The sequence below is a fragment of the Pelmatolapia mariae genome, linkage group LG16_19 (genome assembly GCF_036321145.2).
Source record: "Pelmatolapia mariae isolate MD_Pm_ZW linkage group LG16_19, Pm_UMD_F_2, whole genome shotgun sequence".
NCBI lineage: Eukaryota > Metazoa > Chordata > Actinopteri > Cichliformes > Cichlidae > Pelmatolapia > Pelmatolapia mariae.
In genome coordinates, this window is record NC_086241.1 from 50128128 (window position 1) to 50155721 (window position 27594).

The 27594-nt window shown below is 43.8% G+C and overlaps 1 protein-coding gene across 1 annotated transcript; it reads right to left on the bottom strand.

Annotated features, from left to right (window-relative positions):
* Nucleotides 1–3319: 3319 nt before the first annotated feature.
* Nucleotides 3320–26696, bottom strand: tmem260 (transmembrane protein 260). The gene is made up of 16 exons (XM_063498707.1): nucleotides 26347–26696; nucleotides 22992–23023; nucleotides 20831–20982; nucleotides 12630–12807; nucleotides 12421–12534; nucleotides 11785–11964; nucleotides 11666–11706; nucleotides 10281–10367; nucleotides 9106–9214; nucleotides 8564–8736; nucleotides 7111–7282; nucleotides 6488–6627; nucleotides 5701–5877; nucleotides 4690–4743; nucleotides 4335–4419; nucleotides 3320–4222 (listed from the first exon to the last, which is right to left on the bottom strand). The coding sequence occupies exons 1-16, from the start codon at nucleotides 26453–26455 to the stop codon at nucleotides 3962–3964; spliced, it is 2064 nt and encodes a 687-aa protein (XP_063354777.1). The 5' UTR covers nucleotides 26456–26696; the 3' UTR covers nucleotides 3320–3961.
* Nucleotides 26697–27594: the final 898 nt, after the last annotated feature.

Here is a 27594-nt window from a genome sequence, read left to right on the forward strand (position 1 = left end):
AACACAAATCAAGAGTGATGGCAAACGGAAACCTGAGAAAAGTCAATCATGATGTCAACACAGACTGATGTTAATGGGCCTAATTCTACGCAATACACATCCAGGAGAGCAGTTAATTTAGCTAAGATAACAGTAGTGCTACCTCTGTGAGAAGTTTAAGGTTACAGTGTGCCTTACAGTTGGTGTTTCAGACAAACCTGCAGGCAAATGTTGTTTTTTAAAATACATTTGCATGAAGGAAGTGAAACTCTTGAGATTTAGAATCACTTTTGTGGTAGAGTCCAGTGCACACAGAGGCACTGCATGGGTCCAAACTCAGGACCTCCTTACACTTAGACAAAAGTGATAAATGTTTATCTGTTCTATTTAAATCAGCTTTTTTACATTTTCTCATACATGTTTACTTGATACATACAGTTCTGTCTTCTATCTTTACCTCTTGCATTCATGAAAAATGCCAAAGGTAATACAGTTTGACAAGTACAAAATAGTATTTTTGCACCAATAAGTAGAGTTGCAAAGAGCTATTAGCTGAAAACTAGGCATGTTTTGGCATGGTGTGCAATGTGTCACAAAAAAACTGAGGAAACTCGACGAATAGAGGACAGACCTCAAAACTATCTACAGCAGATGAACAGAATCCAAAAGTCACGTCCTTAAGAAATAAGAAAAAGAATAATTAATCTATCTATCTACTGCTAACTAAAGGCTCATCAGAAAAGGTCTCAGTGGCTGTTAAGAATTCCTTCTTGTGGAAGGGAAACAGGGTGAAAAAAACTGAGGTATTCCAACTTACACAAGAACAGGACTGGAAATCAGTGGTGGAGGGATGAATGCAGGCCTGGCCTCCCCAGAGCCTGCACCTCAATGTTACCAAAGCAGTGTTGGATCATTTTGACAGAGAGCAGAAGAAAAGGCAGGCAACATCCAGAGAAATATTACTAAAGACAACTTAAAGAAAATACAAGAAAGCTTGCCTATGAGAGTTCAGGCTGTGTTGAAGAATAAAAGTGGTCATACCAAATATCGACTTTCAAGCTTGTTAGAAATGTACAAACTCTGTTTTTACCTCATATACTGTATTTCCATTTACGCTTGCATGTTTCAATAAACTGCTCAGGACTTGGACAGTACTGTACTTGAATAAGAAAATGCGAAACCGGTCACTTTCATGACTAAATCATAGTATGAAATGAGACATACGAGTCTTAGGAGGAAAAAAAACATTTCTTTTTGCATGGGACAGCAATGTTAAGCTAACAAATATGTGCAGACTTCGGTAGAAGGCATTGGCAACCTTTACAAGGATGGGTGGCACCTGGTAAACATCCTTGACACAGGTTTCTCATGCTTAAGAAAGGGATCTGAAGGCAAAGTTTTTCAGAGTGTAAGATTTTGCAAAATCTGTGGCCAGCTCAGTATATCATGCCTCTCACACCCTCTATTCTCTTCCCAAACACTAACCAACACACCCCAGCCCTCCGCCTCCTTCCACTCCAAGCTCCCATCCAGCCAGAGAGAGGAGTGGAGATAGGCCCAGTTGCTAAAGCTGTCTTTTCAGCCCCTGCTCCCGCTCGGTCTATCTGAGATACACAGCAAGCGGAGGTGTCGCTTTTCCGCTGGCATTTCGGACAGTATCTACTTATAGACGAGAGAAAAGGAGAAAAGAAAAACAGAAGGGGTATTATCAGGGAGGGATGAGAGCAGCAAAGGCATTTTGTCTTTTTATTCCCCTCCTAAGCCCTGGGCTTTGCTCCCAATCCGATTGGTCGATACGGCCAGGGATGTAAATGAAATGCAAAGAGGAATAAGGCTGGCTTCCCATCTCCAGTGTGTGCCCCCCTAAGTCCCCCGCCCCTCTTTCTCTGTCTCACTCTGTCTTGCTCTCTGGCTGTTTATGGCGTTGTGTTTCTGTTTCCCCATTCACAGACTTGCTGCTCTCCCTGTTTCTGTCTCACCCTCCTCACTCTGCCTCTTCGTCCTCCCCCACTTCGCGCCTCTCCCTGGCTGGGCTCACAGCTCTTATCTCCTCAGACGCCCCACATTCCAGCGTTGCCGTGGCTCCCTGCCTGCATCCCTGGTCACGGCGATTCCATGGGTTCCCACAATCCTCGGCAGCTTGCTGATTTAGGGTGGGCAAGTGACTCTCAGAAACGGGAGAGAAGAGGAACAGAGGGGTTACGGAAAGACAGAGTGAGAGGGGGTGGGAGGTGGGGAGGGTGGGTGACAAGAGGGGGATGATAAAAGGAAGGTAAGGTAAAAATAAGAGGGGATGAGGCATGTGGCAGCAGATAACTGATGTAAACATTAAACTACACCAATACAGTCAAGTGAAGTTAAAAAACACGATTTAAACCCGCATTATTAATTTGCCTGCAATGTCAAAACAACAAATATGATAACATTTTTGATCAAAAATACTAAGTCTGAGAGCAGAGCACAAAAATACGTAAAAAAAAATCTTTATTGAAATATTTTAATCTGTAGAAAGCAGAATGACAGTTTCCCCCTTGTTTTTATGTGAAACCAAACCATCTGTGCTACAGCAGGTCGAACCTCATCATCCAGCCAGCTGACAGCCGCTAACCAGGCCTGCGAACACAGAGGGCAGATTACATTCTGAGAAAACTGCACATGCACTCACTGTCCCTCGCTTTCCGCTGGTATCTCAAACAGCAGGCTTCTTTAGAAACGTTTTATAAAGCTTATGGCAATATGCTGATTTGACCTCTGCACAACAAATTTCATGGCACGAGGTTCATTAACATCAACACTAACATTTAAAAAACAGTGTGTAACTGATGTGTCAGATCCCGATCAAAGGTATACAAAGGCGTACTTCGAGGGTGTTCTTCAAACAACCCTGGTCCAGTCCGACTAAGTTTGACAGCACCTCTTCCCGACATTCACAGACCTGAGATTCCATTTTCCTGTAAGTCGGGCACTGAAAGTCTTGCGTATCTGCGTTTGTCCATGAACTTTCCATGACTTTGCGTCTCTCTAGTGATCAAAGCATTTTGCTTTTCAGTGTGCCGATCTGTTTATCGAATAGGTTTATGAGCAATTCTGGCAAGGAGAGGGGGTTGAGTGGAGATTTAAGCATGTTCTCACACACATGCAGACCCAAATCAACATAGATGCCCGCATGGGCACACGCACGAACGCACCTCTAAAAGGGTCCCTGGCATTGTGACATTTCACATTTCATTTAAATCCAAGAGGGATTACCGCCCTCATGTTAGGAAGGAAGAGAGAGACGGGGGGGGGGGGGGGGGGGGGGGGGGGGGGGGGGGGGGAGCACTCATCGAATCCATTAGTTTTAAACATTTAAAGGACCATCTAAGATAGACTGATGGAAGGATAGAGGGGTGGGTGGGTGTGTAGGGCTGCCACTGATGTGGAGTGAGGACTGCGTGGCACAGCACAAGTCTGTCCTAGATTAAACAGCCGCTCTAATCCCCCATTTCTGCCCCCAAATTGGGTTTCCCTCAATCTCGGTCTTGCCATCCTAATGTGAGAAAAAGAAGTAGAGCAGAGGCTGAGGCAGAATAATCAGCACGTTAAAAGCTCTGAGAGCAGAATAGGAAAAAAAAGGGGGGGGAAAAAGAACGAGATGTAACGATAAAGCAATTGAATGGGTGACTTTAAGAGAAGCGTGCAGAGCTTGATTGAGGTCAGGCAGGGCTTCCTAAAGTCATGCCCTGCCGCTGGTCAACTGTAAACATTCATCAAATGAGACATAGCACAGTGTTAGCTCTGTTTGGTAACTTCAAACAAGAACTTATCCACCAGCATTTCCCTTAATTTCAAATTCTGATATACAAGTCCAATTTGGCACAGTACATTTAGCCAAACTTAACACCAGTGCACCAGTCTTGATCCACATAGAGCGTCACCTTAAAACCACACACAGAGGCACATTGGCTCAGTCATAATTTCCATTGTTCCAGCTCCATGGATCTTATGGGGTTTGCCTCCGGCTCTGTCGGAATCTGTCTCTCTCTTGGAGCAGGTGAGTAATGGCTGAGCGGATGGCGGGTGCCTGGGGATCAGTGGGGTCCTTCTCTAAGTAAAGACTGAAGTGCTGGACACTGCAGGTCAGTAGGCTGTCTGCACTGTAACCCCTGTGACCGGAGCGGAGCAGTCTCTCGCAAGCCAGAGCCAGGTTCTTGTCCCAGTTTGGAGGATAGTCGGAGTGGGCCTCAACAATCTCTTTATATAGCTGCCCAGCAATAAAAAAAAGGGAGATAAACATAAAAACATTCATGCTTTTCCTGATGCATTTTAATCTGCCCTACTATGGTAAAGTGTTTGCAGGTGGGGGTCAGACTCACAGTGTAAGACAGCTCAAAGAGGCGAGCTTTCCCCTCTCCCTGCATCCTTTCAGCCAGGTCAAACAAAAAGAAAGCCGTCTTCATCCTGAAACAAAGCACGCAGGCTCAGGGCTAAGTGCTGGATGGATGAGCCATGCAGATCTACACTCTCAGACGCACCACTCCAATGGAGTGATTTATGTAGATGTCGGCACCAAATACATTGTACGTGTAGATGTTTTACCACACAAGACTGGTTTATGGAGATGTTCTGGTGGGGTAATATGCATCGTGACACAGCTTTTTATTTACGCTCGAAAGTATACATCCACTTCAAACAAGAAAACTAGCATCCGCTGTAAAGCATTCAGCATACCTGGCTTGCCACATCTCTTCATTAGCAACACGCTCCCAGGATGCAGGATGGAAACTGTTCATACATGGGGAGAAAAAAAAAACATTTCTTTATCTAAACCACCTTCAGGCACCGCGCTGGCTTATTCACAGTTCCACTAACTATAAATGATTATTTATGTGAATATATTGTTCCACTTGGCTGTGCAGGTTTTGATACACTAAACATCAATGTTTGCTGCATAAACATTAAGTGACTGAGCAACAATACCAGCTAGCACATTAGACATGGAGTAAAACCACATCTGCCTTTTTTTTCCCACTTTGTTGACTGTAAACACTTGACCTCTTCTTCAAAAGAATATTTTAGCAGGGTTTCCGAGCTAATATTTGGCTTGTGGGCATCGGCAGACACGCTTGTCGTGAGGGTGCGGGAAATAATGTCACAGTATTCAGCCGTGGATATCTGAGTGAATGAAGGGCTCCTGGCAACAGCAACAAAATATGGAGCTTTGACTAATTCCACTTTTGACACAGTTATTGACAAAACGCAATAAGAAACTCATTATTTTTCATCTTCAGTCTCATTTCAGATGGCTAAGGGCCTAATGTCTTGCTCTGGTAAAATTCACAAAGAGCTGGATCACAGCATGGAGAACAGAGGACAAGCCCACTGAGGGACGTTCTGTGGAGTCTGTGGAGGGACGACTGAGACCACAGAGAGAAAAGTGAGCACTGAGATTTATTTATTTTTTTTCGCTCCAAAGGATTTGTTTATTTTCTTGGCCAACAGCAGACCTTAAAAATTAAACCATGCAAATTTTTAACCATTTAAATCTCAGTGACGATGAAATTTTCAAAAATTCAAATGAAGATCAAAGAGATCAAACTTTTCTAAAAACATTTAATATGTTAGGTTGAATTTCAGAGCAATGAGCATAACATGACATCCCCAACACCAATCTAAATATATATTATTTTAATAGTATAATCCAGGCTGAAATACGCATGAAGGTAAGAGTTAACTGTTAACCTGTTGTGTGGATCACTCCAGTTGTAGATATTGCGTGTACGATGAGCCCACTCTTCAGGGTGAAACTGCTTCTGAACGGGCACTAAGTAGTCACACACACCCAGGGGCCAGCGGGAATAACTGCGTTCCCAGCTCAGGTCTCCATCAGGAAGCCCGATGCAGGCAAACACATCCCTCCTGCAGAAAAACAGAGACAAACTCTCAGATAGAGGCTTGCTCGTGCCCTCAGTTTTTATCTCCGGGTACCTGTATATAATGACACACACAGTGACAACATGGTGACAGAAATTTCCTCACATCCCAGCACCTTCTAGCTTCCCATCAGCCCTGCGCTTCTCACAGACCCCGAGGGTTAATCCCGCAGGTCAGTGTTGCCCCCACAGAGAGATATACATGTTGGCCTGGCAAACACTGCCCCCTGGTGGGCTTGGTATTAACAAGGCACCATCCAATTTCTGGATCTCAGTTCCTCCTGAAGGAGTGAATCATGGGAGCAGGGAGCAGCAGCAAGTCCACCAGAGACCGTTTAACCAAATCAAGTAGATTAGCTGACTTTTGTAGTTCATCAGACTCCTTTTATGGCCTCAACAGTTCTGTGGGCTTATCTCGTGCTTGCACTGTGTCGACCATCCTGCTGATCTCTGCCTCATTAGATCACCCACTTGTTCATTGTTGCCCTCCCAAATCACTCACTCTCTCTCTCTTTCCATTTAACATCCTCCTATTTAGCTGTTCAGACCATCCTTTTATTCCCCCTCTGCTCTTTTCATGTGTCTGAGGCACTCACTGCGTATTGCGGGACAGAAATTGATCAAGACTGAAGGTGCCTTTCTCCTCGAGGTTGACCGGGTCCCACCAGCGGCCGGGAAAGTGGATCCCAGGGTGGTGCTGTGCCAGCTTGGCCACATACCAAGCATATGTCATCATCTAGTGAGAACAAAGAGCACCACCAATCCCAGAGAAATATTTATATCCAGTCGATTATCAGTTAAAGAATCATCAGTGCAATTAGTTTAAAGGGATTTTTTGTGTCATTATATCTTAAAGCAACTGATGAATCATACTGATAACATATACAAACTAATAAGTATATAATGACAACACACCTAATTTATAAAGCCTCTACTTGCTGACTTAAGGGTCTAATTTATGATTTTCAATGAATTTCTTTCAGTTATCACAAAGCTGATTTTTGACATTTTGCCAAAATATGTCAAACATTATATTATCATGAGAAATCACACTTTATTCACATTTTGTTCTTTATTTTTTTAAATCTCATTTGAATATAGTGTGGTTTTAATGGACAAGAAAAATAAGACAAAACAATTTCGTCATAAATAAAATTCCTTAACTTATATTACAAAGGAAAAATCTTTTCAATACAGGAAACAGGGAAAACCTCCTGACCTCCTGATCAACTAGGCGTACATCAGGCCGTACGCCCTGGCAGTAGTGCAGGTATCGCAGAGAATTTCCAGGCAGATCTCCTCTGGTCAGGATGATCGAGTCTTTGGGGAAGGAGGCCAGAAGCTCCCTGCCGAACCTCTCCACCACAGTGTTCCCACTCTGATCACACTCCCTAAGATCAACAGCACATATGCAAGCAATTACTCTACACTAGCATCAAAACAGAAGTTGCATTTTCTCCCATTTTAAAAATGGTTAAACACATCTTTTCCCCTGCTCAGAAGTGTGTGTGAGATGTGTGCGGCGGTGTATATGTGAGTGTCTGTAGGTACGCTTTCAAGGTGCTCTGAGGGTAAGTTGTCAGTGCCCCCGCCCCTTCCCCTCACTCTAGCTGCCTATCTAATCGTGGGGAGACAGGTGTGATGGGTCTGACAGCACAGGCCATGCTCTCCCCTTGATCAAAGCCGCTCAGTGATGGCTGTCTGGCACTCCCCAGCGCTACGCTGGTGTAATCTGCCTTCTCGGACAGCTAACATCTCAGACTGAGCTCTCAGAGTAGAATCTATGTGCTAACCGTGCCTCTCTTTAGCCCCTACCATGGGGTGAGCAGAGAAAAACCTGACATGTGGAGTTCAGACCTGCAGTATGAAGCGCAGAGAAGCAAAAGAGAAACAAATCAGGTTGACTCAGGAAAAAATGTGCATGGGGATTTTAGAATGAGCTAGAAGAGGGGAGTTTTTACATCATTTAAAGTTTACAAAGCAGAAGTATTTAACTTCATTCTTCATATGCATTTGGGTTCAGTGTAGTTACTGCAACATGAATAATGTAAAAACATTAAATTGACAGATACATGGATTGCAGAGTATCTGAAAAGAAACCGTAAGACTCGAGCGGTCGGACACAAAAACACTATTAGAGCCTGAAATCACTAATAGCCTGTAGAAGAAAAAAACAATGCAGCTACAATAATTATGTCCACTGTGATCAAAATCTTCGCTGTTAAGAATTAGTTTTCTAATTGTCTCCAAATTCAGACGTTACAAAGCCCTAACTCAGCCCTTTTACTGCAAATATACAACAGTGGAAATGGAACTGTAAGGATTTTGTAAGGAGTTAAAGTTCGGAGCGCTGGATTTTTAAATTAAACAATGAGAATACATTTAAAGTGCTGCCTTTGCATTCCTTTGGTAGTGTCTTCATTCACATGCAGTGCAATTCTGAGGCCGGGGCCAAAATGAGTCTAACTGCAACAACACAACAAATCTTCAAATTTAAAGTCAGCATTTTAAACTCGTAGCTTCTGTCAGATGAAATCTACCATTGTAGACTTGTGCAATGAAAACCACTGTTGCACACCACAGTAATTCCTGCCTGTGTATCGACAGCACTGCAGATTTTCATCACACCTAACAACAGCAAGCTTGTTACTGTTAGCAAGTGCAATACTCACCTGTGATTGGTGTGCACCATATGTGCCAGCAGAGCTGCAGTGAAGACCCAGCCTGTGGTCTTCCACAACCCCCCATAGCCCAGCCTCCTCTCCAGCCCAGCTAGAGTCCAGCTCAAGCCGAGGCCTGCCAGCGCACACACTGCAGCATCGCTCTGGAGCCAGAAACGCTCAACCTGCAGGAAGTGACCATACAAGTGTATATACAAGTGTATATACACACACACACACACACACACACACACACACACACACACACACACACACACACACACACACACACACACACACACACACAAAGAGGCAAAAAAGTGTTTTCTGTAGTTTTGTTGTTTTTTTTTTTGCTTTGTTTTGTTTTTTTCTGGGTTTGCTTTACCGTTGGACCAGGATCAGCATCAACATACAGTACACTGCTGTCTCTGTGGTTTTATTTTAGAATATTGAAAACTGAGACAAACTTGTAATTCAATGCTGAGCACAAGGTGTGATGCTTCAGCTATGAAATGAGAAAAGATGTCTAAGAACATAAAAGTCTTATAGCTCACCACTCCGAGCAGTAAGGGTCTGCTAATGTCCAGGTTGGCTCTCCATGCAAAAAACAGCGAGTAGACCACCAGCATGACAGTTAACAGCCAGGACACTGAGCGACACCTCCTAGGACGGGACACCTTGGGTTATTCAGCGCACAAATATTTAACCAGCTTTCCTTTTTTTTCTAAATGCATCGTCTGCCAATTCCATATTTTTAGTCTAATGTATCACTTTGTCTATTTGCTCTGTAAAAATATACTTGTTTTGAATAAGTCTGTAAGAATATTAATGCACGGACGGGGATCACAAGCCTGAGAGAAAACGTATCTGCCAGCAAGCTAAGAGGTGCATGATTGATTTTCTAATGCAGACTGAGTCATAATGAGCCGGTGCCAACCGCTGAATCACAAACTCATTACAGTACAGCTGTAAAATGTTCTTATACACCAAAAAGAAAACATTTCCCCTCGTGGCAAAAAAACAAGTCATCGTCCGAACCTGAAGAGACCCGCTTTCAGGCTGGAGCACAGTTTCCTGCCAACAAACTGATTTGCTGATCTCCGTCAGCCAGACACTTATACTCACTCAAGCTTTCTTGATTTACGTTTTCCTCACTTACAAGCACAATAGCTAAAAAGTAAACAAAATCATAGTTATAACCTTACACTTTAACATGGGGTAAATAAGCATTTGCCGGGTTTCCTTTGGGCAATCTATTAGACGACCTTCCTCTTCTTCATCATCTGTCTGTGTATGTAGCCAAGTTTATTGAAGTGCACCTGGGGAGAAGGAGAATAGCTTGTGCCCTGCGGGGCTTTGGGGCATTACTGGGGCTTTATCAGCTCCACCCAACAGATCCCAGCAAAGGCTCTCCTGTAATGAATTACAGGATCACGCTGCCACATATAGATGCATACAGGCAGTGATTTACTTGTACACACAAACATGATTTTGAAAATCCAAAATACACATCAAATCCTCTTGATCTGAATGTGGAGCGTCGAGACAGTTTGACAGTTAGGTGCCTCAGTGTTGTTTTGTATTCTTTTTTTCTAAGATCAGCATTTTGTCAGTGGTTTTGTTCCCCGTCTTTTACTCCAGGGGATTAGATTTTTGTAGTTGAAGTGGGTGCTGAGATGTGCGTGACAGAGTTTGGTGTGCTGCACGCTGGCATCCAACTCATCCTTACCTGTCCAATGAGGAGAGCGCAAAGCCCATTCCTGCCAGTACCAAGACAGGAAGTGAAAGTTCTGCCAGGGAATGGTCCAACTGAGCCCTGCACACACAAACACACACAGAGACATGACGGACACCGAAGACAAGCTCAATTACCCTCCCTGCTACTGAACTCAAGGACACCAATTATTAAATGCCCTTCATCCCCTATCAAAACAAACTCCTTGGACTGTGCACTCCTCCTTTCAATCGGATTGACAGATACGAATGACTGTGTCATCCACCCCCCACAGCCCCATCCTCTCCTCACAGCGCCTGTCAGTCACACAGCGCTTGCTCAGAGCGGAGAGATAGTTTCCTGCCTCTTCCTTAATACCCATCTCTATTTGACAGCTTATTGAGTCTCTATATCTCCCAATGTACACTATGTGTGAATGTGCTCATGATCGTGTGTGCATGTGTGTGTGCGTGTCAGTTATTCCAGTGGGTTTACGTCTCCAGTGCGACATGCCTGTCATGTTCGCCTCTCTTCCCCATCTTGAAGGTGTGCTTGTCCATCAAGCAGCAGGGGTGATGGAAAGGGGTGGGTGCTTGGCAGAGGGGGTGCTGGTAGTGGGGGGTCTTAAGACGCACACGCACCCCATCCCGTCAGCTGGAGAAAGATACCAGGAGTGGGATGACTGTGGTGGTGGTAGCAGAGGGAAGCAAGGGAGGGAATGGGGTGGAGGGGGTGGGGAGGTGCTAGAGTGGAAAAATACAATTTCTCAAGCTCTATTGCAATGTCTGTCATCACAGCTTGTCACGCTTAAACACCAGAGCTGAGTGATCATTTCAAACTGCTGGAGAAAGAGAACACAGCGATTTGGCCCTCTAAGCAGGTTCAGTTCTGCTTTGATGGGAGAGAGTGGAATGGGAAGAACAAAAGCTGCTGGGGAGAGTAAGGGAAGAGATGGGCTGCAGAAATGACTGTGGGCCCTTATAATGGCTTGGTGTGCGTGTGTATGTGGCTAAACCTGTGTAAATCACCAGAACCATTGCAAAGAGCAGTTGGGTCTTCCATCTCTAGTCCCAAACGTGCCCTCACTGTGCCTCAGATCAAATCGACCTACTTTCTTCCCTTCTCCATCCTAGATCCTACTGTCTAAATAGAAATGAAATACTCAAATCAAACATGCTGGGCAGTTTATGGATGAGAAACACAATGTTTCCTGCGAGATGGACTAAACGTGCTGCTTTGGCCACAAAAACTAGAAATTCAGTGATGTTACTTTGTTCTGGGAAACAATGATGCGAGTTTAGCTGATGGTCATTAGACCCATTAAATGACCATCTTGTGCCGTTTACAATACTCAGACCAGGAAGTTTCACGTGCAAACAGCAGAAAGACTGTTTACTTACTGCAGCATTGTGGTCAGGTTAACCGAGCTTTCTGTCTTTGCCTGCAAAACAAAAATCAATGTAAGCTAAGCCAACAGGGTCAGGGTCTGTTTAAATGCAGCGAGGCAAGCAACACTTACCAGACAGAATGTGCCATATTCAGCTCGCAGCAGGTGGGTCAACAGACCCGACAGGGTGGTCTGGTCACCCCAGCTCCAGCGGGCTGTGTTGAGGTAGGATGAAATCGGCAGGTAGATGTACGGCAGGAAGCCAGCGAGGAAACAGAATCCCAGAGATACAAGGCAACGCAAAGACAGCTCCTGTTTAAATACAAGGATAAGATGTTCTTAAATTCATGTTGTCCAAACCGTAAGCAAGAAAGTAAAATGGAAAATGCGTGTGTCAACAAGACTGGAGAGCCTTGTTTGGTCATGCTTTTCCCTAAAAGCCCCTTTTTTCTTAGACCAACACTAACTCTGAAGTTACGCTAATTTCCAGCTTCATATATTTAGAGTTCAGAGTTTAAAACAATCCATATTTATCTCTATCTGAAAGCCATTTTAGCTCCTCTCCCTTTAAACCAACTTCCCTCTGATTGGCTGCACCTCGCAAACAGCAGCTTTTAAGAGGATATGTGAGGAAAAAATGAATAAGGATTATTTCTTAAGAAATCTTGTTTTTGTAGCCTTTTTATTTCCGTCAAAAAAAATTGCACACACCCTATTTCTTCTTTTCCATCTATAATTCTCTTTATTTAATGAGACCCTGTGACTTACCTTTTGAGAGTACAGTCGGTAAAGGACCCAAGGAATGATGACCAACACATACAGCACCAGTGTGTGCTGGTTACAGAGCCCCAAGCCACAGCATAATGCCCCCCAGTGTGCAATCTAACAGGGACAACCAAAACAGTGCAGCATTGTGCGTTTACATTGAATAAAACATAACCTGTGTGTTGCATCTGTTGTGTGGTGTTTTGAGTTACCTTCTTCCTCTGCGTGGCATTTTCAGCACAGTGGAAGCTGGCGGTCAAGAAGAAGAGAAGGCCAATAAAAAGGTTATTGAGGGTGAAGACCTCTGCCACCATGGACCACTGCCAGCTGAGTCTGGACACAGCGAACAGCCCACCAGCCAGCACTGCTCCAGGACCAGGACCTGCCAACCTGACAGTGGAGAAGAAGAGGGTTTTACTCTTTAGAAAGGACTGCATCGGAGGACAATGACAAGAAGTTAATTACAATCTGGTCAACTAAATTTAACTAATTTAACCATCTGGATGTTTCAGTTGTTTAAAACGACTGCATTAAAATGAACCTCAAAAACAGGCTGCAGAACTTAAATTGCTTTTTTCAATTTTTTTGATCAAAGTTGCACTGCAACGACACACAAAAAAAAAAAAAACAGAGAGAAAATAACAAAGTCAGCAGCTTCACACAAATTTTAAATGTTGTTGTCAAAAAAGCCACCACTTCCCTATAACTAATTTGGGGACCCATTATAATCTTCCTTCTACCCAAGTTTGCTTCTCGGACAAGACCTTGAAAAACACTCAGCGATTTGGGGTAATTCACATATCATGAGAAGTCCCTCTCGAGCAGCCGGTTGATCTTGAACAGACTGGCACAGAAACCACCGTGGTGGAGATAGCACTTTATCCTCAGCTTCTTAAATATAATGTGTGCACAAAAGTTTTCCCCTTCCTCCTCTCCTGTACTGTCTCCATCTCCTCTGCGGTAATTGAAGCAAACTTGGGATAATCTGTCATACGCTAAGACCCACCACTTACTAAACTGAGAGACAGAGGGGGAGAGAGAGAGAGTGAGGCGACAAATGATGGGGAGAAGGGAAAGAAAAGGAAAATAGCGCAGAAAAGTGTGCATTAAAGGGGTGAGACAGTGTGCGGGATGTAGGATGAAATATAGAAAAGGGAAGAAAAAAGTTCAAGAAGAGAGAGGGGAAAGAAGAGAAAAGGAAAAAAAAGGCAACCCAGTCCCCAGCATGCTGGCTCTGAAATATGAGCAGGCTCGACAATTAGGGAAGTCAGGCAGTATGGCCCTTTCCGCCATTGTGTGGAGTGGCTTAGAGTCCTCATCAGCCTATCAGCTAACTGACAGGCAGAGAGCTGCTCTATTCAGCACCGCAGATACAAGCTGCAGGCCAAACGGCTGCCAGGTCCCTTATGACCCCACAATCCCTTGCCGGTGACAGCTTCAAGCTCCATAGCAAATTAGGCGCTCTCACATTACAATCGCAGAAGACAGATTCCATTAACGGTATCTGAAATTGAGTAGAGAGCAGGCCCGTTATCAGACCTGACTCATAAGCACCGCCATTAATCACAAGGCATGATACCATTTATACATTTCCAGCTCTCTGCCTGCCGCTGTGATAGTCAGCCACAAAAGGCCTGATGAGACTTAGGCTAGGGGAACAATGGAGCTTTCTGAGGAAAGCGCGGTAAATCAGGAAAAAAAGGAGAGGGAGAGCGAGAGAAGGGTGGAAAAAAAAAAAAAACTTTAGCTTGCTGACTACTTCCCCTTTTATTCTTGGGTTTTCTCTCTGCTGCTCTCCACTATTTTTTTCTGTGTTCTCTGTAAGGCAAGCCTGCTGAATGAGCACACGTATGTGTGTGAGCGTGCACTTAATGGGGTTGGGGGGTGGTGGCGTCTAGGAGTGGGTCTTAATAAGCGATAGCAGCGACTTCCTCGCTGCACCGCTCCAGGAATTAGTTGTAACTTGAAGGAAAAATGAAGAAGGGTGGCGTTTTTAGAGGGGGGTGGGGGGATGCAGATGGGGACTTTTGTTGAGGTGCAGAGACCTCCCGCACCCATAATTTTACCTCCTCGCATGACAATTAACCCACAGCTCATGCACCTAGCGGGGGGGCTGGTTTGGGGGTGGCACGGGGTGCAGAGCAGTCAAGGGGGTCCCAAAGAAGGGGTTATTACACCAAGTCTGTTCCTCCTTCTGAAGCTCGTCTGATAGCCAGCACTCGTCACATATTCAAAGACACACACATACAGGCACACACTTCTGTTCCTGAACTTCTTTATTCTCCCTGAGTGCCTGACAAATCTCTCTGTTAGAGCTTGTCAGTCGGTAAGAAGCCAGTGATGTGTGTACAGTGCAGCCTGTAAATGACCTGTCTGTCTGCGCGGGACCACCTGGGTCCCAGTCAGCCTCTCCACAGCTCATTCTCCGGGCTGGCTGCTCCCAGGGCGCTCGGATAAAGCAGGACACATTTTGACACCAGTGTGGCCGTGTTCCCTGTTATCACGACTCAGTGCTGTGCAGGATGCTGCCGCTGTACTGAAATGTTGTGGCTCAGTGACAATGGACTGGTTGGGACGTGGCAGGAGAATAACACGGCTGACAACGAGACTATTCAACCCTGAACTGATCCAACCTGCCAAAAAATGCCTGCGTCATCACTGGGGTAATTAAGGAATGACCAATATACTTAAAGCCTGAAACGAAACACAAACTTGGAAATAAAGTAAGTGGTTAAAAAGAAAAAAAACTATCCATAATTCAACTTGAATAATATGAAAAAGGAGCACAGGCTGAAAAGGGAGGATTAAAGGTAAATAAAATAAAAAATGACAATGATACGAGAGACAATGTCCCCTTCAAGGACACAATAAAGGCTCAGTATAATCACTTTGAAGTGTCAAAATGAGAACCTGCCTCATTTACACACTCGGTTCTACAGTATGGGCCGGAGACATGCCAGCATCGGTCGTCTGCGCTAAACAGCATCACACAAAAAACCTACACCAGCACTCTGCACTGAATGAAGCTTCACAATGGAGCTGGCTAAGAGAGCCGCTGTTACACACCACCCCAGGGAACAGACAATACCACAGCTGTGCCATCGCGGATCAACGCCGCACTGTTCTCTAACCGAGTGGTGGTTTGGGTTAAGCGGTGCTGGAAAACAATCACACATTCCTGAAGAGGGTAAAAAGCCCGTGAGAGAGGGGGTGGCCTTGCTCGGGCTGAGGCTGAGGTTTCCAGCTGGCCCGAGTAAACACCCCAGGGCTCCCCTCTGGCCGGGACACCAGGCAGGCTACTTAGCAGCTATTATATGACAGGGGTATGATGTATTGCTTTGAAGTTTCAAAGCCAATCTGCAACTGATACACAAACATTAAGGAATGTCAGTAAATCAAAGTATTGGCTTTGATTTAGTACTACTAAATGACCCAATGTTAATTTTCTTTCAGAGGAATTACATCATGACAGTACGATCGAACAGTTTTACGATTTTATACATTTCTGCTGTTTCGAGTTCAAACGGGTTAAATTATTTTGTCACATAAGAGCAGAAAGATTTGTAGATTTCTGGGTTATCAACAAAAAAATGCACTTCAAAAAACATGAGACTGGAGTTTAAAATATAAAAAAAATATGCAATGTGCAGTATTACATTAGAGAAAATGTAGAGTCAAGAGCTTAATTTATGCTTGAGAGTAAAAGCCAGATGTTACCTTCTGCTGTTGTGATTATTATAAATTCATCATCTATCAGCTGCACAATTGTTTAGGTATGCAATGCTAATTTTAAGATTTCAACTGGAGTTCAAAATGGATAAAATGATATGTCGTAATCTTATTTAGATTTATTTTTTATGGTTATTTAAACAGAAACATAACAATCGTGTTATATGGTGATATTACTGTTGATATTAGTAATATGGCAGCACTGACATCCGTCCAGTTACCCTTTCACTTCCCTTTAATAGATAAAATATTGATATAATTACCTATCATATCACATTTTACTATATTTTAACTTTGCTAGCTGGTGGAATGACCACTGGAATGACGGCTGTTTATGATATTTTTCCCGATTATTTCATCTTAAACTACAATAAGAACTAACTGAGAAAATCTGATTTCTAACTGACGTCCACACTGTATGTTTCAGGAGGAAAAAAAAAAGTCTAACAAGTCTCCAAACCAAGCACTTCCCCATCTTTCCTTCCCCCGTGCGGTGTATGAAGAAGACGCTGTCTGTTTGCGCTGAAAGGAGGGTAAACACGGGCCCTGGCTCTGCCGCTCAGACACCCCTCCTCCAAGAAAGCGCTCCAGCGCTACAAGTGCGTGTAAAATTAATCACCACAATTCTGTTCAAACAATGCAGCCACTGACATGACAATTTCTCCCAGAATGCCATCTTAATCTCCACCCAACACACAAAAATTACAGGAAGAGGGGGGTGAAAAAAAAAACAATTTAGAAAAATCCCGTGTTTATGCAATTCACTGAATGCCATTTTTTATTGCTGCTTTTTTCCAACAAAGTCATTAGGCACACACCAGTGATACATAAATGTTGCTGTATAGATTCCATTAACTAATTCTGGGTGAATTGTAATTGCCGAGTCTGATCCGTCTCTGTGCCTGGTGCCTTATTAAGACTGCCTGTGGTGGGTGAGGAATGTAATATTGACGTCCGAAGCAGACACAATCTCGGGCCCACGGGCAAAAGGAATATTAAACTGGTACTGTATTCTGCTGTCTATCTAGCCCTCCTCCCTCCTCCGCTCTATCCCCATCCCGTAGCCAGTAATGAGGAAATAACATCTTCATTAGACATCTGTTTAACTGTATTAGAGGATGAGTCCTGGGGGAACCATTGGTCATGCTGAGGAGGGTGGGAGTAAAGGAGGTCTGTTGGACTACAATGTGACGGATGAGATACTGCAGAATAGGAACAAAAGGTCCAGCGATTGAGGCCTTTTAAACAGACAAACTTAAAATTGTCTTCTGCATTTTCATAAATAAATTTAAAAATAACAGTAATGGGTGTATTCTCTATGGATACTTGGGCTGAAGATTTTATCCAAGAGTAGCAGATGTGAGAGGGAGGGGCATCCTTGCCACCTACAGGAAGAGGTGAGAGCATTACCCAATAAAACAACTCTATTCAGCTGTTTTTTGGATACAAACCCACATCAGACGTTGCTAAAAACAATTCCCCCACACGTCGCTCCTGACACGACCTCAACAAGACACACACAACCCCACCCCTTTGGAAAAACAACCCACCTGAGCAAGGAGAGAAAGCACCATCGGGACCATATGGTGGAGGTCCTTATAAGGAGCTGGGGATGCAGCACGCGGCAGGGAATGGCACCACGCCCACCCTCCCGTCCACTGAGGTGTCAGCTGTGCCACATGGGCTAGCTCTTGGCAGGGGAGCCTTTCGCAGGTGTGCAGTTTTTCTCTCGAGGGCCGCCGGGGAAAGAGGGAGGCCAGACACGTTTTGTGTGCTTCAACGGGCCTGTTATGTAATCATGTGATCAAACCGAAAAGTGCTGATGACTGAGCGGGGCGAAGTTGGGTTTTTTTTCTGCTGTGATGGCTGTCAGCTCGCTAACGTGTCTGCTCGCGGTGTCTCGGGATAAGCTGGGGAATGGAGAGAGATTCCTCTCAGGTAGCAGAGATTCAGAGCAGCTTTAGCAGATAAACTATGAAACGAGAGAGCACAAAATACAGAGCTGTCTGGATTATCCCGCTACGAAGGGCGCATTCCTCCAGAGACTCACAGCTGAGGCCTTTAGCATTCCACCAGCCAAATGTTTCTCTCTGTGAACCTCCAAGTGCAATCGATAGTAATTATCATTACGTCCACCATCCTCAAAGGCTTGTCAGGCCGTGGTGTGAAAACATAACAAGACATGCAATTCGGCCATCAAACTATATGATCAAGCAAAGAAAACTGTAATTGACAAATCAAAGGGAGGCTAAATTGCTACATTTAAACTTATGCAAGAGAGAGAAGTGGCTTCCAAGCCTATCAACTTACATTCCCCCACATTAAACACGGCAATCTGGCCGACTAATTTAAATTGATACATCAAAGGCTCACAATGTTGGGTATATTCCAGATGAATTTCAAGGTCTTACCATTTATTATTTGAGAGAAACTGACTTCGAGTACCCGTATTAACTTCAAAATATTTTGCCATCTGAACATAATTTCACAAAGCAATAATTTGTTTGGGAGGGTGAGGGCGGCCTATTTCCCAGCAAATGAAAACCAAAAAAATGAGAAGTAGTTACAAAAAAAACTGTTTAGGAGGGCCAACAAAGGGACAAAAACAACAAATGACATTTAAGAAATTAATTATGTTGGGACACAGCACATTCACTACAAGGGCAGAGCAGGTATGAACGGCTGGTCAGTTTTGGCATTTCATCTGAGGGAAAGGACTGAACAGAGGGTCTCTGCATGGCCGTGGCATTTATGCCAGTATTGTTGACAGGGTTAAATCACACAAATGCCCTGCACGCCAGAACCAAGAAGCAGGTCTCGACCATCCGGGAACCCTCGCCCAGTTCTCTCATCTTTTGCCCTCTCCAGTAACCCCCCAGTAACCTGAGTGTGCCAACTGATCCACAGCCTCATAGCTCATCCCAGTCTAGGCCCTGAACAGATAATGACTAAAACCTTTTATGCTTATTTCTCTAAACTGGAAGCGTAGATTATACATTCACACTTAAGAGCTTATATGGTGTAACTGTGCACTCTGGATGAAGTCCTCACCACTCATCAACCCTAGCGGGCGGTTGTGGGTAAGGGGGGTTGCAGAGCTTTATAATGACTTTTTACTTGACCATAATCCACAACTGGATCTAAATCCCCCGAGATTATAAACTGGGGCTACGGTTAACATGCAAAACAGGAGCCAAATATCAGCAGACTGCATGGATATTTTCGGCCCTCAAAATAACTGTAAATGTCTGGCCAAGAACGGAGTCCAATCCTGTAATTGACTGGTAGCTCATCAAAAGCATTAATACCAGGGGAGCAATAAGGATGTCCAGTTAAAGCATAACAAAGTAGTGCAGCATTTTAAACTCCCCCTTTTTTAACCCTCTTTTTATTGTTTTGTCCTTTTTGCCTTGTCCTGGGACCACTGGTGAAAGCTGGCAGCCTTTGGTTCACCTCTCAGAAACAGTAAGACAGGGCAGGGTCTAAGACTGATGCAGTCTGGGCTTAGGGCCAGTCCCCTGGGTAGCTCTCCCTCTCCAGTCCCTGCCCTACTTCAGCAGGGCTGACCCTGTACCCTGACCTTCTCCAGACCTCCTGCCACATCGCACACACTGGCCAAGCACACAGGAAGCAGGCCCAGCACTGCGCACTTTATAACACACACAATTTCATTTTCACTTGCTGTCCTCCCGCTATCACAGAGTCCTCACAGCCTGCCAAGGTGTACAGCAGGAAGAAATTACATCATATTCAACAATTCCTATTCTGGAAATAGTAACTTAGAAATATATGACATGATTGGAAACAGCCCAGTATGCACAAACAGGGACAAAAAGGTAAAATGTTGACACTAAGCTGCCACCAAAATGCAGTGTGGAAAATGACTAAAATCAGCAAAAAGTGTGATGTAAGGCAGTCTGGTTAACCATGCAAGATAAACACACAGACAAAGCAGGAAGGGGTAAAATACTCCTTATATGATACGGTCAGCAGCAGGCGAAGCTGCAGGGTGGGTAGATGGCAATGCGGGGACCGTAAACTGTGTTTATGACTGAGCGAGGGGAGAGGTAGTTGAAGAGAGGGGAGAGGGAGGAGCGCAGAGAGTGATCCTGTTCCTCTCAGACCCAGGAGGCAAGAAGGGGAGAGATTAGAAATCGTGCCATGTCAGGATTGGGAGCATGCTGGGCAGTGGGGGGGGGGCAGAAGAACAGGGATGTCAGGTTTGGGGGGGTGGAGGGCACAATAATTGGGATATACATACACATACACGCATTCTCACAACGGGTGGCTGATAGGTAAACAGGGAGGGTAAGGTGCTGGGAGGGAGGACGGCGACTGGGTTCTGCTTCTGAATACTGAACAGAGGATCAGGGAGACCACTGCCTGTCAGTCAGGGCCCAAAAATACCACTTTCTGTTCCAGACAGCTTCACGATGCAAAAAGTCAGTAGGGGAATGTTTAAAGACTGCCGCCACTCAAAAATGTCTTCTTATTATTGTTACTTCCCTTGATGTGAGTTCCTTCCTTAAAGTTCTGTTTGAGAATTTAGTACTTCAGTTACTGATACCTACTCGATTGCAGAGTACACCAATGTAATTTTTTTATACAATAACTAAAATCCCAGAACAGAACATAATGCATCAAGAAATTCTGGAATTGGGAAACACACTTTTCATATGCCTACCTGCAGACAGTAATGCAGAAGCCACCACAAGCTGCAGCCCCTAGGAGGCTACTCATCAGGTTAACACTGTGGGCTGGAGAGAGTGAGGGCAGCAGACGCATAGCCATGTGAGCCAGTAGAGTGAAGAGTGGGTATCCTGGAGGATGGGCCACCTAAAGACACAAAAACAAAGACAAGGGCCATTTCACACGTGAACTTTTTACACTTTTGGGAGAATCAGGTGCTCCTTTCTTACATGCAGCATATAGCAGGAGATGCGTTCTTACTGCTATACTAGAGGAAATACTCCATTTGGTTTGGGAAGGGAAGCAGCTTTGATAAAGTGAGTAAGGGGCAAAAACACGTGATTCTGCTCACTAGTGTTAAATTCAGTGATCTGCTATTCACACACTGGCACAATCCCAGAGATCTGGCAGGCAAACCACTGATGTTTAGAAAAAGAGCTGCAGTATGTGTAAAAATAGCTCACAATGTGATGCTATCACAATAGGTTTACCACGATGATGACTGTATCACAATACCTTATACATTAAGAGACAATAATCAATGATATATGCACCTTAACTGTGCAACTTTAAAAAAAGAAAACAAATAGAAGAAAAAATTTATTTATTCCCTGCAATGTAGTGCCAGTATGCATCACTATGAATTACTTTTACTCCATTTCTGTAATGAAACTGTTTAGTTTTTTAGCTCTCTTTTCCCCTTTTAAATTTCTTCTTCTTCAGCTTCTGTTTTCCCTTAATTATGTGATAAGCGCCGGTAGTGACTCCGGTACATCGGGACTGTGTGGAGAGTCCCTACAAAATTTACTTTTAAAAACTCTGATTTTTAACAACGGTGTACCATATCTGTAATTCTATCGCACAAGAAAGGGATTTAATATATTGCTGTATCAACATTTTATCCTCAGCAGGTAAGGAGTCAGAAACATCCTGCTTGGCTTTACTCTGACTGTGCTGTCATACAAGAGCCCTACACTCCCTTTCTTTTCCCCTTTTCTCACTTCTTTGCTGCGGGCCTCTTCCCAAGGACAGTGCAGCTCCCTAGAGCCCGTGGTATAACACGTGGTGCTCGTCAGCCTCAACCCCCAAACCACCGCAGAGCCGTAGTCATTTTCGCCTGGGAGATCTTGGCAATCACAGCAATTAGCCACTAAGTCTCTTCCACCCAGATAAGGGCTCAGTCATTAAACACAGACTCATTCCCTGGCACAGATAACACAAAGCATGCAGGCAGTGAGAAGGGGCAGCTCTTCGAATGAACAGAAAACCGAAAGGTGAGAGTGTGACTGACTCACCAGTTACCTCGAACACGGCAAAGGATCTTTTTGCAGACATGCAAACAGCTTTGCTAAAATTTGAGTGAGGAGCTGGGAATGGAAAAGGCGCGTCGCAATAACTCGATGAGCAAAAAGCGAGGCTGTAAATATGAGAGAAAAAGAAAAGCTCCAGCAGTGAGAGTGGTGAACTAAATGGTAGCATCACGCAGGTGGGTAACGTCACCAAAATGAAGAGCGATTAAGAGCATGAGGAAGTACTGTGTGGGCTGACAGCAGTGTACAGACATGCAGCTAAAGGACAGCTGAGCGATAAAGGCCACAGGGAGCAAAGAGAAGGAGAACTCTCAAGCTCTGGGGATCAGAAGAGGGGGGCCAGCAGCCTGGGTCCCAGAGATGGCCTGCAAGGCCCTGGGGAGGCCTGAAAGGCAGACAGGCAGGCCACACGGACTGCAGCACTAACGGCAGGATTACTGGCATAGTGACACCGACACAGCCTCCCTAAAAGGATCACAGCGGCGTAATAAACTTTATTAAATAATAAAACTTATTATAACTGTTAACCCGATTTAGTTCATTCTTCGCGGCTTACACACACACACACAAAAAAGAGGGGTGGATATAATAAGCCTTATACCGTACATAAGGCAAAGCCTACAAAAGCCATCGCCTTACCATTGACTTTAATTGGATTTGAAAAACGGGTTGCAAATTATAGCATTCTCTACTTGCAACTTAGTAAAATAAGTGTATAGAAAAGAAGGGGAAAAACCTGTGGACTGAAAGTAAATTAATCTGCTTTCTGCCCATGCTTAATTAAACTTCCTTAATGCTTATAAGAGTTAATGAGTGAATTGATTAAACAATACAGCTAATACTTACCCCCAGCTCACAAGCAGTGGTGATCAGCTCTCCTGTGGAAGAGAATAGGGGAGGAAATTAATGTAAACCCAATAATTATTATTAAGAGACAAGTCTGCTCCCAAAGTTTTCCCAAATCAAATACTTGCACTGGGGTTTTGCATTAATTTGCCAGGATCAAAACCTGCAAATCTTCCCAGTGTGACATTTCCTAAGCGGCACGCTCATTCTCTTCATCTTTCACTTCTCCCCCGATGCCTCCCTCCCTTCTCCAGCACATACACACAGATATAAACACACGCGCGTACACAAACCATTAGACTCCCCCTCCAATGCTCTGTCACACAAAGACACACATATGCAGATCTGAGAATAATGCTTCCAGTCCCATCCTCCCCATGCATTAGGGTCCTTTCCTTTCCTCTTTCTTCTGCTGCTCTACGTGCCTCTCTCCTGCTCCCACACTCCTAATGTCTCAATGTCTCGTTTAGTCCGTTGGGCACAAACAGAAAGGCTACGCCGGTGACAGTCACAGAATGAAGTAAGCTGTAAAAATAAAAGCCGGCTGCACAATTTTTTGACAAGCTCTGTGTGAGGCGCAGCACAAAGTGAAAAGAAAACCCCTAAAAGCTTTTTGAGGGAGCTTTAATGTATCTGGGCACAAACCCATTTGTGCCAGAATACACCCAGAGCATTTCAAATTATACTGATTTCTCACCCAATGTTTGCATCTCCCACTCATGAAAATTGAAATTTGGTTCAGATTAAATGACATTGATAAATGTTTAGGTTCAGGACAGCCCCCTCTACTGGTACCAGGCGGGTAGTCCCTTCCTCCGTCAAACACATCCAATGAAACGCTGGCCTTGTTTCTTGCAGACTCTATCACTTTTACAAGCTATGTCGAATCCGTAAGACACTACACGCGATTCCATTAAATCACATTAAGGTAAATTAATTTATATTGCTCTCCTGTGTTCACTGGTTTTCAAACATATAGCACGTAAGAAAGAAGAAAAGAATACAGCTGTTTCAATCTGAGCAGCTGTTGGTGCTGTTACATATATTTAAAAACAAACAAACAAACATCTGCACAGTAGGGACATGAGCAGTGATGCAGTAACAACCTTTACAAAACAGAAGGGCTGGATTTCAGATGGCACTGGTTTCCTCTCATATTTTGCAACCTTGCTGATACAGTGAATTACGATGCCTAAATTTCTGCCACATGAGGAGCCCTAACTCTTATCAGTCTAATGGACCATGAAGTCAGAACTCCTCCACCTGCACAGCTTAAATGTTTCCACAGCTCCATTTCACCTGGCATGAGCCGCCAGCTACCTGCCATCATTTAACATCACACTTTCTCATCCTTCATCGGCTTCTCAATTTCACTCATTTTCCCCTTAGAAGTGGCACACTTTTACACCATTCAGCGCTGAAACTCAAACTAATACCAAGCCAAAACATCCATCTCAGTGCAACAGAGATGCAGTTCTGCAGCCCCAATACTAAAAAGGGAAAATATTGACTCAACGGGGTAGCAGCATGGGTGCCAAGAGTCTTTGTGATTGTGGAGCATGGGCACCCACACCAGTCTTCCCATAATCCCCATCATTTCCACACTCCACATTCCTAGACAACAGCGTACCCGCGGGGCTGCGCTCAAGCCTCTCCAGGGCACATCACACCTAAAGAGATTAGGACACAGAGACGGAGACCTGGAGAATTCGGAAGGGTGTTCAGCTGGCACTATCAGAGCGGGCATCCTGCACCGTCCCTAAACACTGTGGAGAAGGGGCTGGCCATTTTTTCAAAGGCCCTGTTCGCTAGACAGCAGCACAACCAGCAGGGCTACTCAGCACTCCAATTGCCCGCTCTCGCTTCATCTCTCCTCGCTTATATCTGGCCGAGCTTTTCTTATGCTTTCATTCTGCAAAAATGCATTCCCTTCTGCAGCTCGCACGCCAAAGCAGTAAAAACCTAACAAGCAGAGCCTTCATGCCCTCAAGTCCATAATTTACAAGTTTGTAACCTTGGTATCACTTCTAAACACTGTTTGTAATTGTTCAAGGCACTCCTTCATAAACTGCATTACAAGAATGTTGGGAAAACACATCGGAAGGTACTGAGTGGAATACATTCAAGTCCACAGTAAGCCGTGTTAAATGTAAATTAGGTTTATGCATGCACACAAAATATTGAATTTAAACAAACAAGGACAATTATTTGTAGTGACTGGCTGTCAACAGTGCTTTGTCAGCAATTATGGTGTCTGTATTACCCAACAGTCAGAAAAATTTAAAAATGCATAAAATGAGGAGGAAAAATGCAATTAGGTGTGAGTCAAACATGGTTTGCACAAACGCCTAACAAACAAAAGGTTGCTGGTTTGGTCTGGCGAGAGACACAAATACCTTTTGGGATTGTATCAGGAAGAGCATCTGTTGTTAAAAAATAAATTAATTAATATGTCACAAAATAAAATGAAAATGTTAACAGTTCTGAAACACATAATATGCTATTATTTGATCTTTTTTTAAAAAAAATTGCAATTTTATCTTACAGTACCATTGTACCTATGTGTAGCAGGTAACATTGGGTCAAAGCATCTTTTTATAGTAACGACTGAATCACATTTAAGTCATTAAGCATGTGATTAAAATGTTTCCTATTCATTCACTCTTAATAAAAATAGGTGTGAACCAAACTGTGACTTTGGAGAACTGTTATACCTCTACAGACTTCAACGAAATCCAAATAAGTTATGTTATAGAATTACAAGTAAACAAGTACAAGTACAACTAAAAGCAGCTGAGTTTAAAGAACAGAAAAGCATAAACTACATTAAACTACATCATCCCAAATAGGACAGGAAATTGTTCTTTACAGCACCACCAATTTACGTCAAAATAATTAACGTCAAGATATTTTAAAAGAATAAGAAAGAAAACAACGAAATAAATACAAATAGTCGTGTATATTTTTGCATTATTTGTTAATTACACTGACTGAATATTATGAAATAATGCATTTTGTCTTTACCAGCCAGCGTTGATTCCAAAATCAGCCTTAAACACTGGAAGTAAAAAAGGTATTAGTGTCTCATTTAGAGGTTTTCGTATTTACCGCGGACGATTTAAAAACATGAATGAAAGAATGATTCTTTCAATTTATATATGTGTATCTCAAAGTCTGGCATGTGTTTGTTTACGTTGTCACGTCAACAAACGTCGCTTTACCTTCACTTGCAGCACCATGGACAGCACCAGTCAAGCTGCAGCGGTTTCATCAACAAGGCGCAATATGATTGGCTCCCGGCAACACAACAAAGCCACGTGACCAAATGAGCGTTAGCTAGCCTGCTAGCACCAACCTGAGTCTCCACCGGGGACCGTCCTCTGCACACAGGGCACATACAGAGCGGCGACACAAGCGACCACGGTTCCTGTCAGTATCCAGCTTGCTCTGTGCTCCGCGGACATTTTGTTTCTTTCGGGGGAAATACGGACGATTTTCAATGAAATGCCTCTTAACTAGCGAGCTAACGTTAGCGTCCATGTATTCCAGACCCTTCGGGGTATAAATAAAACTTTGACCTACGTCTAAAACGATGTTGGGTAGAGATGAAGTAAATTTAATTTAGTTCTAAGTAAAACCTTTGCATAGTCTTCAGCACACTTGCAGAAGAGTGTGCTGAGTTAGGTCCTTCCTGCCCGCGGAAAGTAGCAGCCACATTCACGCCGACTGGCTAACCTCGCGATATTACCGGACACGCTTTCCTCATAAGTTGCATTACTCATTGAATTGCTGTTTCTTGCTTTGTAGAAGGAAACAAAAACGAGCGGTTCAAATGAGGACGACCAGTGTTATATCTCGGACGTGTTGGCCAAGCAACATGGTTATGACTACTTCCTTGTTCACTCAATGTCATTCAGGAATGTGCATCAGTCTTCTTTCATCACTTGAACTCACAGAGTTGAACGGGGAGGGGTTGGGTCTGCATCTTTACGCTAGCACGACAGTTTATTTTTCTGTCAAAATTAGTCTAAAAATTGAAAGCCTTTCCTTTTTGCGCTTTACTCATAAATTTTAAAACATACTCAAGTTTTCAGGTTTTCTTCCAAGTATAATATTGTGTGCTAAAATGTACAGAAATGGAAAGAACTCTAAATCTGACTAATTTGTAAACTGAAACTACATATGCCAATGAAAAGTATGTGTTAAAGTCTAAAGGCTCAAACCAGCTACTTATAGGGACCTGTTTGTGATTACTATTCATTGCCAGGCACCATTTTGAAGGATCAACATGCAAATATGCATTTTCTAATGCATATGATTTCTCAGTGCATTTCAAGAGCTTTAGTTGAGAGGGCCTGCTGAGTATCTCAACTCAAACATAGCCTGCCTTCCCTCATTTGGAGGGGTTGTTTTAAGCCTTACAGTGAAAATGGCATTATTACTGGATTAAAACATTATTATATTAAAGCTGTTACAGTACCTGCTTCAAATGCACAATTACGTGCACAGTAGAGCACTAGATTATGCCAGAAACAAGATACATGAATTTGTAAATGTATCACAAGTGTCCATATTTCACAGGTTGAGAGGTGACTGTAATAAA